Genomic DNA, 13,659 nt, shown 5'->3' on the forward strand with positions numbered 1-13,659 from the left:
AGATCATGCACTGCACTCCAGCCTGGGTGACACAGTGAGACTCTGCATGCAGAAAAAAAAAAAAAAGTCATTGAAGAAGCTAGGAGAAAATAAGGTGAAGGTAGAATCAAGGGTTTAGCTCTGCAAAACTAACAGATCAAGAGTCTGTGTGTGTATATGTGTGTGCAGAGAGAGAAGAGAAAGAAGAGAGAGACAGGGCAAGGCAGGAAAATCAGTCAGAGGGCTCCAGAAAGAGTCCACAGAAGAAATGGCACCTGAAACCCTTCAATGACTGACCACTGCCCTCTGGATAAAGTCCAGACTCCGCATATGGCACTTCATGGCCTTTACGATCTATCCCCTGCCTGTCTTGAGTCATTTGCCCTCCTCACAACTCAACCTTCTAGCCAAGCCAAATTTATTTCACTCAAATCCAGGTCGTCAGGCATGCTATTCCCTTCACCTGCCTTTCCCGTCTCCCAGCCATCACCTCCCTTCAGTCCCTGCCGCTGGGGTTCTCTGCACCCTCTGTCTCTACAAGCCCCAGTGGCTGTTGCACCACCAGCTCACTGTCACATCATCACCTTCCCCCAAACTTCAGAGCCCACTTAGGACAGAGACTGAGCCTCGAATGTCACAGCATCCCTGGCACGTGGCCTGGAAGCTGCTTACACAGCAGGTGCACATTTAACTCATGTGTTAAATGAGTCAAAATGGAATGTTGTTTTCCTGAAGTATTAAAATGCAGAGGCATTTATAAATAAGCCAAATCTTAAAAATCTTCATGGGCAAAGCATGAGTAGCTAAGAACTGTGTCTTTATAGAAGCACCTCTTTCTCTATGTTCATAGTCATTCGTATTCAAGCTCCCGTCTGCCTCTGTCTCTTCTTCCTAAGCCTCCTCACAGGCAATGGAAAGTCCTCTCTGATTTTACTTCTGAAAGAACAGCTTATTTAGAGGTCTGCCCCAATTTCAGAAACCTGTCATGGGAAAATGTGTCCTCAGGAAAGAATAGAAGGGATTACTTGCAACACTCTTCATAATGCATTAGGATTTTGAGAGCTCCTTTCAACAGCAGTCCCCCTTTACATGTAAATGTCTCTCTGTAGAACATTACCTCCTTGCTACAGAGGGAGAATCAGCAATTCTTTTTTTTTTCTTCTTCTTTTTTGAGACAGAGTTTCACTCTTGTTGCCCAGGCTGGAGTGCGATGGCGCAGGCTCGGCTCACTGCAACCTCCGCCTCCCAGGTTCAAGCGATTCTCCTGCCTCAGCCTCCCAAGTAGTTGGGATTATAGGCACCCGCCACCACATCCAGCTAATTTTTGTATTTTTAGTAGAGACGGAGTTTCACCATGTTGGCCAGACTGGTCGTGGACTCCTGACCTCAGGTGATCCGCCCACCTCGGCCTCCCAAAGTGCTGGGATTACAGGCGTGAGCCACTGTACCTGACCAAGAATCAGTAATTCTTAATGCTAAAGGAAGGAATTATTCATCCATGGAAGAAAAAAGTAACAATAACCACAATAACAGGTATTGTGTATCTATTCTGTACTAAGTACAAGCATGCTGGGTGTTTTCTGTCCATCACCTCTTTCTCCATAACCTTGTATTCCCATGTTGCAGGTAATAAAACTGAGGCTAAAAGGAGGTAAATGAGGCCAGGCACAGTGGCTCATGCCTGTAATCCCAGCACTTTGGAAGGCTGAGACAGGTGGATCACTTGAGGCCAGGAGTTCAAGACCAGCCTGGCCGACATGGCGAAACGCATCTCTACTAAAAATACAAAACCTAGCTGAGTGTGGTGGCACACGCCTGTAACCCCAGCTACTCAGGAGGCTGAGGCAAGAGAATCACTTGAACCTGGGAGGCAGAGGTTATGGTGAGCCAAGATCATGCCACTGTACTTCAGCCTGTCTGAAAAAAATACATACATTTTTTTAAAAAGGAGGTAAATTATTTTCTCAGATGTAGCAAAGCCAAATTTGAACTTAAGCCCATCCAACTCCAAACCTGTGCTCTTTCCATTATGCCAAGAATTTATGATCTTGAATCCTAAATAAAAGGAAAAAAATGAATGACAATATACCTGACATAGAACTTCATTTGTATCAGTTTGGTTCAGATGCTACTGTCTAGAAACATGTTTACTTCATCGAGCAAGCAACGTGGGCACTGAAATATTTCCCCTATCTCCCTGGCATCACTAGAGAGAAGACCAGCAAGAAGAAAGAAAAAGGGACTGGCAAATACAACGACAGATCACCCCAGAACCCAGCAAGGCTGGGTTCACCCCATTCTAGCACAGCACACTGGAGCCTGCAGGGGGTGGGGGGTGGGGGAGGGGCTTTTACCCTGACAGCCTGGAAGAGCAAACATTACAAAAAAGGATGCAAAAACCAAAGCATATGGAGTCTGAACAGCCCTTGACAGCCGCACCTACGCAAGCACCCACACCACTTCTGTTGTCTTGGCAAGTGCAATCAGCGTTACCCTCAAAGAAATGACAAAGCTCAAAAGCATTCTTGATTGGGGCTGTAATCCTCCAAACCTGAACATCATCAAAAATTGGAGGACTACAGTCAGGTCCAGCTCCCTTTCACTGCCCTAAGTGAAGCTTCACTTTGACTCACCATTTCCCTAATACATTCTTCCCTTTTCTAACCATAGCAACACCACTGGAACAGCATCTCCTCTACTGATGATCTTGCCAAATCCTACCCATTCTCTGGAGCTCAGGTGAAGGTCAGCCCCCTTCTCCCAGAAGCAGTTTGTGATTTTTTGTGCCCAGAATGGTGTCTCCCTACTCTGACTCTACACACTGTCCCACTTAGCCCACTTACCTACATGGCTATCTAGAGGCACGTAGGACCAATGTATTTCACACCTCCATGCTGCAACCTGGCCCTTCACTCTTTCCTGCAGTTAAATTCAATAAAATACTCACTGACTCTTCTCCAGGCATTGAAGATACAGAAATGATTAAATCCCAGCCCTGCTTTTGTGGGACCCACAATCTAAGTGAGAAAGGACAACACCAAATAAAATTCTACAAATAAATTTGTCATAATAGGGTACACGATTTCATCCAAAAGAGTGCTATCCTATCACCCTGTTTACTGCCTTCATGTCATTTAGCTCAATCTGTGGCCATTGTTCATTTGTTTGCGGTCAGCCTGTCCCTAGTAGGAGAAACTAGCATAGGAATGTTGTCTGTCTGGCTCACCACTGTCCCCAGCACTCCATATGGACTTGAGCACAGAGACACTCTCATTGAAAGCTGTATTTGTGGAAGGAAGTAAAGAGAGAGGCAGGGAAGTGTCAGGAATTATGAGCACCAAGCCCAGCTTGAGCTTCAGGCAATGCTTCCGTGACAGGGAGCCAGCTATGATCTGAAGTCTGAGTGAGGGCCGGACAGGGAAGGCATGAGCCCCAATCCAGAAGAGGAACAGGATGAGTAAAGGTAAGAATGGCAAATCGGCATGACCAAGGGAGTGGTCATTTAAGAGCCCTTAAATATTGCTATAGACCAGCTGCTCTTAAAAGGGGATGATTTTTGCCTCCTGGGGGCATTTGGCAATGCATGGAGACTTTTTAAATTGTTTCTTGTTTTTGATTTTATTTTTAGAGACAAGGTCTCACTCTGACACCCAGGCTGGAGTGCAGAGTGCAGTGGCACGATCTCTGCTCACTACAACCTCCACCTCCCGGGTTCAAGCAATTCTTGTGTCTCAGTCCCTGGAGTAGCTGGGATTACAGGCACACACCTGGCTGTAATTTTTGTATTTTTAGTAGACATGGGGTTTCATCATGTTGGCCAGACTACTCCTGACCTCAATGATCGCTGGTCTTAGCCTTCCCAAGTGCTGGGATTACAGGAGTGAGCCACCACACCCAGCCCACTTTTTAAAATTGTTAAGGCTTAGGGCAGGAAATGCTGCTAGCATCTACTAGGTAGAGTCCAGGGACTCTGCTAAGCATTGTACAACGTCCAGAGCAGCTCACCACAACAGCCATCTAATCTAGAATGTCAGTAGTGGCCAGGCAGCATAGCTCACACCTGTAACCCCAGTGCTTTGGAAGGCTGAGGCTAGGAGTTCAAGACCAGCCTGGGTAATATAGTGAGACCCCCATCTCTACAAAATATTAAAAATCAGCCAGGTATGGTGGTGCATGTCTGTAGTCCCAGCTACTCAAGAGGCTGAGGCAGAAGGATCGTTTGAGCCTAGGAGTTCAAGTCTCCAGTGAGCTATGATTACAACCACTGTACTCCAGCCTGGGTGACAGAGCAGGATCGCATCTCTTCAAAAAAAAAATTTTTTTAATAAAATGTGGCCAGGCATGGTGGCTCATGATTCTAATGCCAGCACTTTCAGAGGCTGAGGCAGGTGGATCACTTGAGGTCAGGAGTTTGAGACCAGCCTAGCCAACGTGGTGAAACCCCATCTCTATTAAAAATACAAAAATTGGCCAGGCGTGGTGGCGTGTGCCTATAATCCCAGCTACTCAAGAGACTGAGGCAAGAGAATTGTTTGAACCTGAGAGATGGAGGTTGCAGTGAGCCAAGATTGTGCCACTGCACTCCAGCCTGGGTTACAGAGCGAGACCCTATCTCAACAAAATAAAATGTCAGCCAGGCATGGTGGCCCACACCTGTAATCCCAGTATTTTGGGAGGCCAATGCAGGTGGATCACCTGAGGTCGGGAGTTTGAGACCAGCATGGCTAATATGGCGAAACCCCATCTCTACTAAAAATAAAAAAAAAATTAGCTGGATGTGGTTGCAGGTGCCTGTAATCCTAGCTACTCAGGAAGCTGAGGTGGGAGAATCACTTGAACCCAGGAGGCAGAGGTTGCAGTGAGCCAAGATCACGCCACTGCACTCCAGCCTGGGCAACAGAGGGAGACTCCGTCTCCCAAAAAAAAAAAAAAAAAAAAAAAACTGTCAGCAGTACTGAGGTTTACCAACCCAGCTGCAGACTAACATTCAAGGGATGGGCTGGTCAGAAAACATAAGCTTTCTTCTAAAGGTCATGATTTCTAGTCACACCTAATATCTTCTTTTGATTAGAATTTGGACCAAAATAGCATGTGCTTGCCACTTCCTACAGCCTCTGAGAAAAGAAATATTCAGCAAGGAGTATCTTGATCCTAGGGACCCATATCAATGTCCTTCCTCTGCCAGATATTCACCAGGACCCATTTCCTCCGTAAATTCTAGGGCTCCAAACCACCCACCCCACATGCAAGGTGATGAGAAGTAGAGAGATGAGAAGATGAGAGGTGCTCAGAGCACTGGTAGATGAATGGATAGTCAGACAGAGGGATGGACAGATTTGTCAGGATGGCAAAAGACGGAATCCTTGGAGCTCCCAGAGTGTGTGTGTCTGTGCCATGTGGACTCTTCTGTGAAGGCAGAATTGGCCTGAGCAACAACACTCCCGACCCCAGACCTGTTATGAGAGCTGTTGTAGAGAGCACTGAGAAGGGGTCATCTCTGCAGGACTCTGGAGCCTCTGCAGGGAGTCAAGCAGCTGGACTTGACCCAGTGAAGTGACAAGAGCTGGGAAGTCAGTGAAGACAAAGCCGCTTTGTCTAGAAGTAGCAACGCATGGCTGGGCTGAGCCTGCCCTTGATCATGAAATCTGTGGCAGCTCCAAAACTTGTTGGGGCCTGACCCTGTGTTCACTTTCTCACGCTGCCTCACCATTGTTCCTCTGCAGCTAAAAGTCTTTCAAATGTGTCTGCTTATTTTTGCCCTGGCAAATAATTCTATATTTCCAATATTATCTAAAATGCTTGAATTTTAACTCTAAAAGGAAAAAAAAAACATCTTTTTTTCTGCTGTAAGACATCTGCTAGTGTTACATTCGTAAAGAGTAGATCCGAGACACTCAGAAAGGCTAATTCCTATTTCATCTCAAATTCCACTTTGTGACAAAGCTTCCCAGATTTCCTCATCTCTGAAGTGGGCACAATACTACCCACATTACATTCTTATTAACAATCCTAGAAAGGGCTTATTTAAATAAGAAACATCTAGAAATGGATGCCATGGATGAAAATTCAATTTACATCTAAGTTTTCATGGAAGCATCTGGTGGGTAGAGCGACAAAAGCCAAGAATGGCACCCCATGCAGGGCAGAATGCTCTTCTCAGTTCCAGACAAACATGGGCCTTGTATCTTACATATGGCTCTGTACAGAGCCGGGAGAAAGGAACAGGCTACCCTAGCAAATCAAAATGGAAATTGAGCTACATTTGTTACAATTCAAGCAAGATCTGCAACTTTCAATAGAAAAATATTAGTACAGGCAGTACCCAACTTGGAAATGAAGTGTCTTGCAAAAGTTCATTTGCAAGCAGAGTGTTCCGAACCTGGAATGCAAGGTGTCTTTTAAGTCCCAAGCCAGCCCACAAAAGGCTGATTGAATCTGTAATCTATTTGGTATATTACATAAAGTAAAAATAGAAAACAAAACAAAACGCTCTGATAACATTTTAAAAACATATAAAAATACTTAGAAAACAAATACACAGCCCATAATTAGCCTTGACCCGAAGCCCACACCATGACCTGGGCCCTGGACCCCCTACAGTCCAAGTCGTAGCTGAAATGGGGTCCTGAGAAACTGAATGGAGAAGAATGAGAAGAACCCCAGCCTAAAAGGGACAGGGGTTCTGGTGGGAGAAAAAAGTAGTCAGGCATCGCTCAACTGGAAGGGTCTGGTACCTACCCAGAATATATACTCTAGCACAGAAGTGCTACTGGTCACATCTAGAAAGACATGGGTATGTGAAAGAACAGTGGCCACTCTGCCTGCTACCAACGTAGACAAAATGAGCTGCTGCTGAAGACAAGCGAGCCAGCCGCCTGGCACCACCCTACCAGAGGGACGAGCGATGTGAATTCCCAGCATGCTCTGCAGCAGCATGGACAGCCAGGGACACTCAGAGGCCGGAAGGAAGATGTTCCTGCAGCTGCCGGCAGTTGGTATAGGAGTGTCCAGGGGCTGCATGCGATTCTGATGGATCTGGCTAGGTCAAGTAGGAAGTTTCTGAGCTTTACAAAAGTGAAAACTGTCCTAACTGATAAGGTTAGTCACATTTCTGGTATCTTCAGAAGAGAACAGGGGACAAGAACATAGAGACCCTGGGAACGCCTTCCCCAACACAGCACACTCACACCTTTAAGGCAGAAAGGGTGCTTCATTCCACATTGCTGCTGAATCCGATACCTGGATCGACTCCAAATACAAATGTGATGTGAAATATTGAAATCAGGTTTGAAAACTGAGATTTATTATTCATCCACTTTGTACCTTCTTTAATCCTCCAAATAAAGTGTCAGTCTCCAGCTCAAATTCCTGGTCCAGCTCCTCTTCATGTTCTGACCAAAAAAACAAAAAAAAAAGTCTTCGTTAGTCACAAATCTAAACAAAACTGGGCTGGCTGAAGAGCTGAAGCACTGAAAGAATTGGACTATGTCCTGGAAAAGCAGCCAGTGGACTAAGCTGCAGGCACGGAAACATACCACACTCCTTGACCTTGCTTTCCAGTGTTCTGTGACCTAAGTTCCTGGAAATATGTAGAGCCACTGATGGAAACTTGGCTTGTAATAAGGGTCACAAAAGGAGAGAGCAAGGGAGAAGAGTTTCCAACACAGGAAAACATGGGAAGGGTTACTGCAAATGGCCCATGTGCACACGCTGTTAGAAATTTTGGGCCGGGCATGGTGGCTCACGCCTGTAATCCCAACACTTTGGGAGGCCAAGACGGGCAGGTTACAAGTTCAGGAGTTTGAGACCAGCCTGACCAATGTGGTGAAACCCCATCTCTACTAAAAATACAAAAATTAGCCAGGTGTGGTGGCATGGTCAGGAGAATGAGGCAAGAGAATTGCTTCAACTGGGAGGCAGAGGTTGCAGTGAGCCAAGATTATGCCATTGCACTCCAGCTTGGGCAACAAGAGCAAGACTCCATCTCAAAAAAGAAAAGAAAAAAAAAAAGAAATTTTGACACAGACTATGCCACAAAACTATGGTGATTGGATCTGCTATGATATAATGCTAACAAAATATAATAAAATAGTCATATAATGGTAATAAGCATGTTTGTAAGTAAACAATACAGTTGATTTGAAACAAAAGATAAAATCTGCAAACACTTCTTGAGGATGTACAGTAACCAGACACAGTACAAGATACTAGCAATGAAATGGAACCAGACTGGTGTGGCTTTTGTCTTCCTGGGGCTTACTGTATACTGGGGAAGATAGACAAACACAGAATAAGAAACTATGATAGTGCTGATCAGTGCCATGATGCAGGAAGGAATGCTGTGGGAGCCGATGCTGAGGTCTGTGCGATGTCCTGTAGGCAACTGCATGGATGCGGGTGGAGCTCAAAGGAATGCTCTAAGCTGGAGATAAAGACTTACAAGTTCTCAGTATAAGGGTGGGACAAAACCACCAGAATGGCTGGGATTCCCCCCCAAAAAAGGACAAAGAGTACATAGACAAGAACGGGGAAATATTAATGCATATCAGATCAACAAAAGTATAAAAACCTCAAGAAACCAAAAAGGAGCTATCCAGAAGGAAACCCAGGAGAGAGTGCTGTCACTAAAATATAATCATGAAATAATGCTGGTTTCAGAGTAGGATCAAGGGGCAGATTCACACACACTAGATGCAAACAGCAAGCCAAGCGTCAGACCACAGGCAACATTTAGGAACAACAGAAAAGAGAGGGGCTTGCACACCGGCCCAGGGTACACACCGCACACCTCCAGGAGCCCCAGCCACAGTGCAATCCAAGTGATCTGGGTGTGCCATGGAGGTGTGTGATTGCAGTAGGGCACTGGTCCTCTCTGTGACAGCTGCACGCAAGACCATTGTGTGTGCGTGCACGCACCTATTTGCGTGTTGCACTGCACACAGACACACAGACTCAAGTCCAAAGGAACAATTGGCAAACAAACGACAAGTTACTGTGATCCAACAAAGAAGTAACAGAAACCTCTGAATTCATTAAGGCAAAGAGGGTAGAAAAACTTTCTGCCTCTTCCCGCTTCTGTTTTGGCTTCACTTTCACAGAAACTGCAACCTTTAGAAACATCAGAGTTACACGGGATTAAAACAAAGCAAAAACTTAAGCTCTTTTTTTTAGTGCTTCTTTAAGAGTTCATTCAAAAGCAGTGGCATTTACACGCTAGCCTCAGATTTCCTGAGGCTGGAACATATCTCCCTCTAGTGGGAGAAAGGAACCCCATAGCAGACAAGAGAATTATAATGAAATCTTGCCTAGTGCTGTCCAACAGAAATAGAACATGAACCACACTTAAAATTTTAAAGTTTCTAATAGCCACAAAGTTAAAAAAAAAAAAAAAGTGAAGTTAATTATTTATTCCAATATATCCAAAATTGTATTTCAATATAAAATCAATATTAAACAGTTATATGAATTATTTTACATTCCCTTTTTCTAATTCTTTATAATCCTATTTACATGTCATCTTTATAGCACACCTCAATTTGGCCTGGCCACATTTCAAATGCTCCCTATCCAGATGTGGCCCACGAGTACAATATTGGACAGCATAGCTCTAGACCAAAAATCCGTCCTCGGCCAGGCGCGGTAGCTCACGCCTGTAATCCCAGCACTTTGGGAGGCCAAGGCGGGCAGATCACCTGAGGTCAGGAGTTCAAGACCAGCCTGGCCAACATGGAAAAACCCCATCTCTACTAAAAACACAAAATTAGCTGGGCGTGGTGGCAGGTGCCTGTAATCCCAGCTACTCGGGAGGCTGAGGCAGGAGAATCGCTTGAACCCGGGAGGCAGAAGTTGTGGTGAGCCTAGATCATACCATTGCACTCCAGCCTGGGCAACAAGAGCGAAACTTCATATCAAAACAAAACAAAACAAAAAAAACACAAAAACAACCTTTCCTCATGTTTTGGAGAATTCATATAAATCACCTTTGTCTCATTTCTTGACACAAATGCTCCCTGACATAAATTTTAAATTGTAACTTAAATCCATTCATGACCTGTTTGGAACTCACTGTTTTCAAATTGTCTTAAGTTAGCTGAAAATCCCAGCTGCAGAAGGTAGTTGATACAGGAGAACCTGTGGCAGGACATCTTTCCACAAGCTGCAGTAACCCTCAGAATTTCTGATTATATCTTCTGGTAACCGCCCTTTGGATTCATTCGGCCCACTGCCCAGATATAGCAGATTTACCAAGACAGAGGAATTGCAATAGAGAAATTTAATTCACACAAAGCTGCCTAAATGTCAGATGGGAGTTTTATTATTACCGAAATCAGTCTCCTGAAAATTTGGAGACTGGGTTTTTTTTTTTGTTTTTTCCCAGAAGTCTCGCTCTGTCGCCTAGGCTGGAGTACAGTGGTGCGATCTTGGCTCACTACAACCTCCACCTCCTGGGTGCAAGTGATTCTTCTCCCTCAGACTCTCAAGTGGCTGGGATTACAGGTGTGCACCACTACACCCAGCTAATTTTTGTATTTTTAGTAGAGACGGGGTTTCTACTAAAACCCCATGTTGGTCAGGCTGGTCTCGAACTCCTGACCTTGTGAGACTGGGGTTTTTTAAGGATAATTTGGCAGGTAGAGGGCCAGGGCTGATTGGTCAGGTCGGAGATGAAATCATAGGGAGTCAAAGCTGTCCTGCTGTGCTGAGTTGGTTCCTGAGTGGGAGCCGCAAGATCAAATGAGCCAGTTCATCGATCTGGGTGGCACCAGCTGATCTCTCCAGTACAAAGTCTGCAAAATATCTCAAGCACCAATCTTAGGTTTTACAATAGTGATGTTATCCCTAGGAGCAATTGGGATGGTTTAGAATCTTGTGGCTTCTAGCTACATAACTCCTAAGCCATAATTTCTAATTTTATGACTAATTTGTTAGTCCTACAAAGGCAGTTATATTTATAATTTTTGCACAGGCAGTTTTATTCTTAGGGAGGGACCTCAGACCTTCATTCTTTGAGCAGAACTGGAGTTTTTATCCTAAGTCAAATACAGTCAAGCAAGAGGCTGCTACAAACAGAAAAGAAGCCTTCTGTGCCTGGGAATTCTCTCCCCATCACACAGGACTGTCTGGCAGAACCTGCTCTTTCTTCCAGTGCCCTGGTTCTATTTCCCCAAATTCAGTGCTCCACAAAACTGCCTGAGAGCACAGAAATGAAGCAATTTCTGCTGATGAGTCCTGATTACCATGTCAGCTGTTGATTCTTCCCTTCCACAAAAGGATACATCAAAGCTCCATCCTACCTACTGAGTGAGAGGATTTGCATTTTAATCGCTGCCGATGAGCTGTGGTGGTAAACCATTTACTTAAAACCTCTAACTAACCTACCCCTTTTCACTCTCAGCATTTTGATGGGAAATTAATTCTGGGGTGTGTGTAGTAAGAGGGCAATAATCAGAAGAAAACACATACACACACACACCCTAGTCTGACACAAGCCACTGCCAGGGAGCAGCACACCCAGTCATGGGGCACGTGCCCCGCTGTTTCTATGCATTGGCAAAACTCCAATCAGCTCCTACTGATTATTTCTCCAGGAAGCCATGAGTACAATAGACTGTGGCAGTCGTTGAGAATGGGAAGGGGGCACAGAAAAGATGGGCTTCGAATGATAGGAGAATTTAGCGGTAAGCAACTCTCAAATATTCTTCTGCAGATTATCCTACAGAAAGGGGGTGGCTTTTCATGACACTCTGGAGGCCTAGGGGCTCCTTCTTTCCTCTTCCAATTTCCACTTGAGGAATAAAAAAGTGATTTAGAAATAACCCAAGGAAACGCAAATCAGATATGTCAATGGATGTAAAAGGAGACACTGCATAAATGTGCTTCAAAACTCCCAAATGGGGCTGCTCATCTGCCACTCACCTGAGAAATTCTGAGTCTGCAGGGGCAGATCACCAGGTGCGTAATTTGCATGGAAAACTTTAGAGCTTCTGGGAGAAGTAGAAGCAGCCTGGTCTGAAATGGAAACTCTCAAGCCAAGAGTAAGCCATAAGCTCTGTGCATGTTCAGGGGTCTGACATGGAGCACCAGCTGAGAAACAGAAGGAATGAGGAGCTGTGGAGTCTAACACTAGGGCTTGCCCACAAATGCCCTCTAGCCTAGGCTCTGCCCCATGTCATTGTGGGAGGCTTATTAGAAGTCTTAAGAAAGCAGATTACCTGGAAGCCAACACTCTCCTATGTAAGGATAAAAAAATATTTTTCCTCCAACTTTCTTAGGTTCATGACTGAGGCCCCTATAACAAAAGGCACATTAACAAGAGAAGAGCATACAAATGTATTTAATGTAAGTTTCACATGATACAGGAGCCTTAGTAAGGAAATGAAGACTAAGAAATGGCTAAATTTTATTTTATTTTATTTTTTGAGACGGAGTCTCACTCTGTCGCCCAGGCTGGAGTGCAGTGGTGCAAACTCGGCTCACTGCAAGCTCCACCTCCCGGGTTCACGCCATTCTCCTGCCTCAGCCTCCCCAGTAGCTAGGACTACAGGCGCCCGCCACCACACCCGGCTAATTTTTGTATTTTTAGTAGAGACGAGGTTTCACCGTGTTAGCCAGGATGGTCTTGATCTCCTGACCTCATTATCCACCCGCCTCGGCCTCCCAAAGTGCTGGGATTATAGGCGTGAGCCACCGTACCCAGCCAAATTTGTATATTTTAATGCTAGGTTTGATGAAGATTGGACAGTCATGGAGAAATAGATTTGGATAAAGTGAGTATGTTCTAATGGTAATAAACTGAGGGGAACTTAGCAAGACCTATTTCTTCTGTGTGATCCTTCATCTTCTGAGATAAGGATGTTCCCTTCTTTTGTGTATAGAGAAGGCACCTCTCACATGAGAGTTTTATGACCTGCTTCAGGGGAGAAAGGTTTGGAGTAACTTTCCTGCTTCTGCTGTTTTCTCAAATGCCAAGGTGCCATGTTTTGAGGTAGTGCTCCTGAACCCCCAACACCTACCTGAAGGACCAGTGTTAACCCAGGAGGAAAATGCCAGTGCAAGGAGTAAGGGATAGGCTACAAGACTTGGGATCCATTCCAATAGGAAGACAGTGATTCAACTGTTTCCTAAGACCCTGGCCATAGATAACAATGGAAACCACAGCCAAATATAATGTGAAGCATCACCAAACAGAATGTTTGGAGCCTTGGCTGTTCCACAACACTCACTGTTAATGCTTCACGACAGGCTGTTCAGTTCCCAGCTCCTACAGGAGAAGTTCAATTGGGTCTTTTCACAAAGCCTTGTAAACTGAAGGGCCCCTGGTGGCCCCAGACATACTCAGTCAGCTCACCTGGTTCCAAGAGCAAGGACACCTGTTCAAGGACAGGACCAGTGGCCTTTGTTTTCCCACCCTGGACTGGGTTCTTCAGAGTTACTGATCATCTTGCAACCACGTTCCTCTAATCACAGAAGTCAGTGGGAAAAATTACTTCCTAACAAAGCCCATGACCCGTAAGAGGTTAGCATGTTGCATGAAGAATGTAAAAGAAAGAACTAATCTATAAATGAGCTTCTGTATCCTTTCTTCATAAATCGAGCTTAGTAATAATGAAGGCCACAGGTTTATAAAGAAACAAACAAAAGGTAGAAGGTGAATGTGTTCCGCTATACTAGCTGTATCCC

The 13,659-nt window shown here is 45.0% G+C and overlaps 1 protein-coding gene across 6 annotated transcripts in view; it reads right to left on the reverse strand.

Moving 5' to 3' along the window:
- Positions 1-13,659, reverse strand: part of HHAT (hedgehog acyltransferase) — a 347,324-nt gene that overhangs the window by 304,155 nt on the left and 29,510 nt on the right. For all 6 annotated transcript variants that reach the window (XR_010150711.1, XM_016938140.4, XM_001169263.6 and 3 more), the window contains one exon: positions 7,303-7,370. Coding sequence is in view for 5 of the 6 variants with exons in the window: in XM_016938140.4 (XP_016793629.3) it covers positions 7,303-7,370 (68 nt within the window). In the remaining variant the exon portion in view is untranslated. The remainder of the gene's footprint in view (positions 1-7,302; positions 7,371-13,659) is intronic.

This window comes from Pan troglodytes, chromosome 1 (genome assembly GCF_028858775.2).
Source record: "Pan troglodytes isolate AG18354 chromosome 1, NHGRI_mPanTro3-v2.0_pri, whole genome shotgun sequence".
Classification (NCBI taxonomy): domain Eukaryota; kingdom Metazoa; phylum Chordata; class Mammalia; order Primates; family Hominidae; genus Pan; species Pan troglodytes.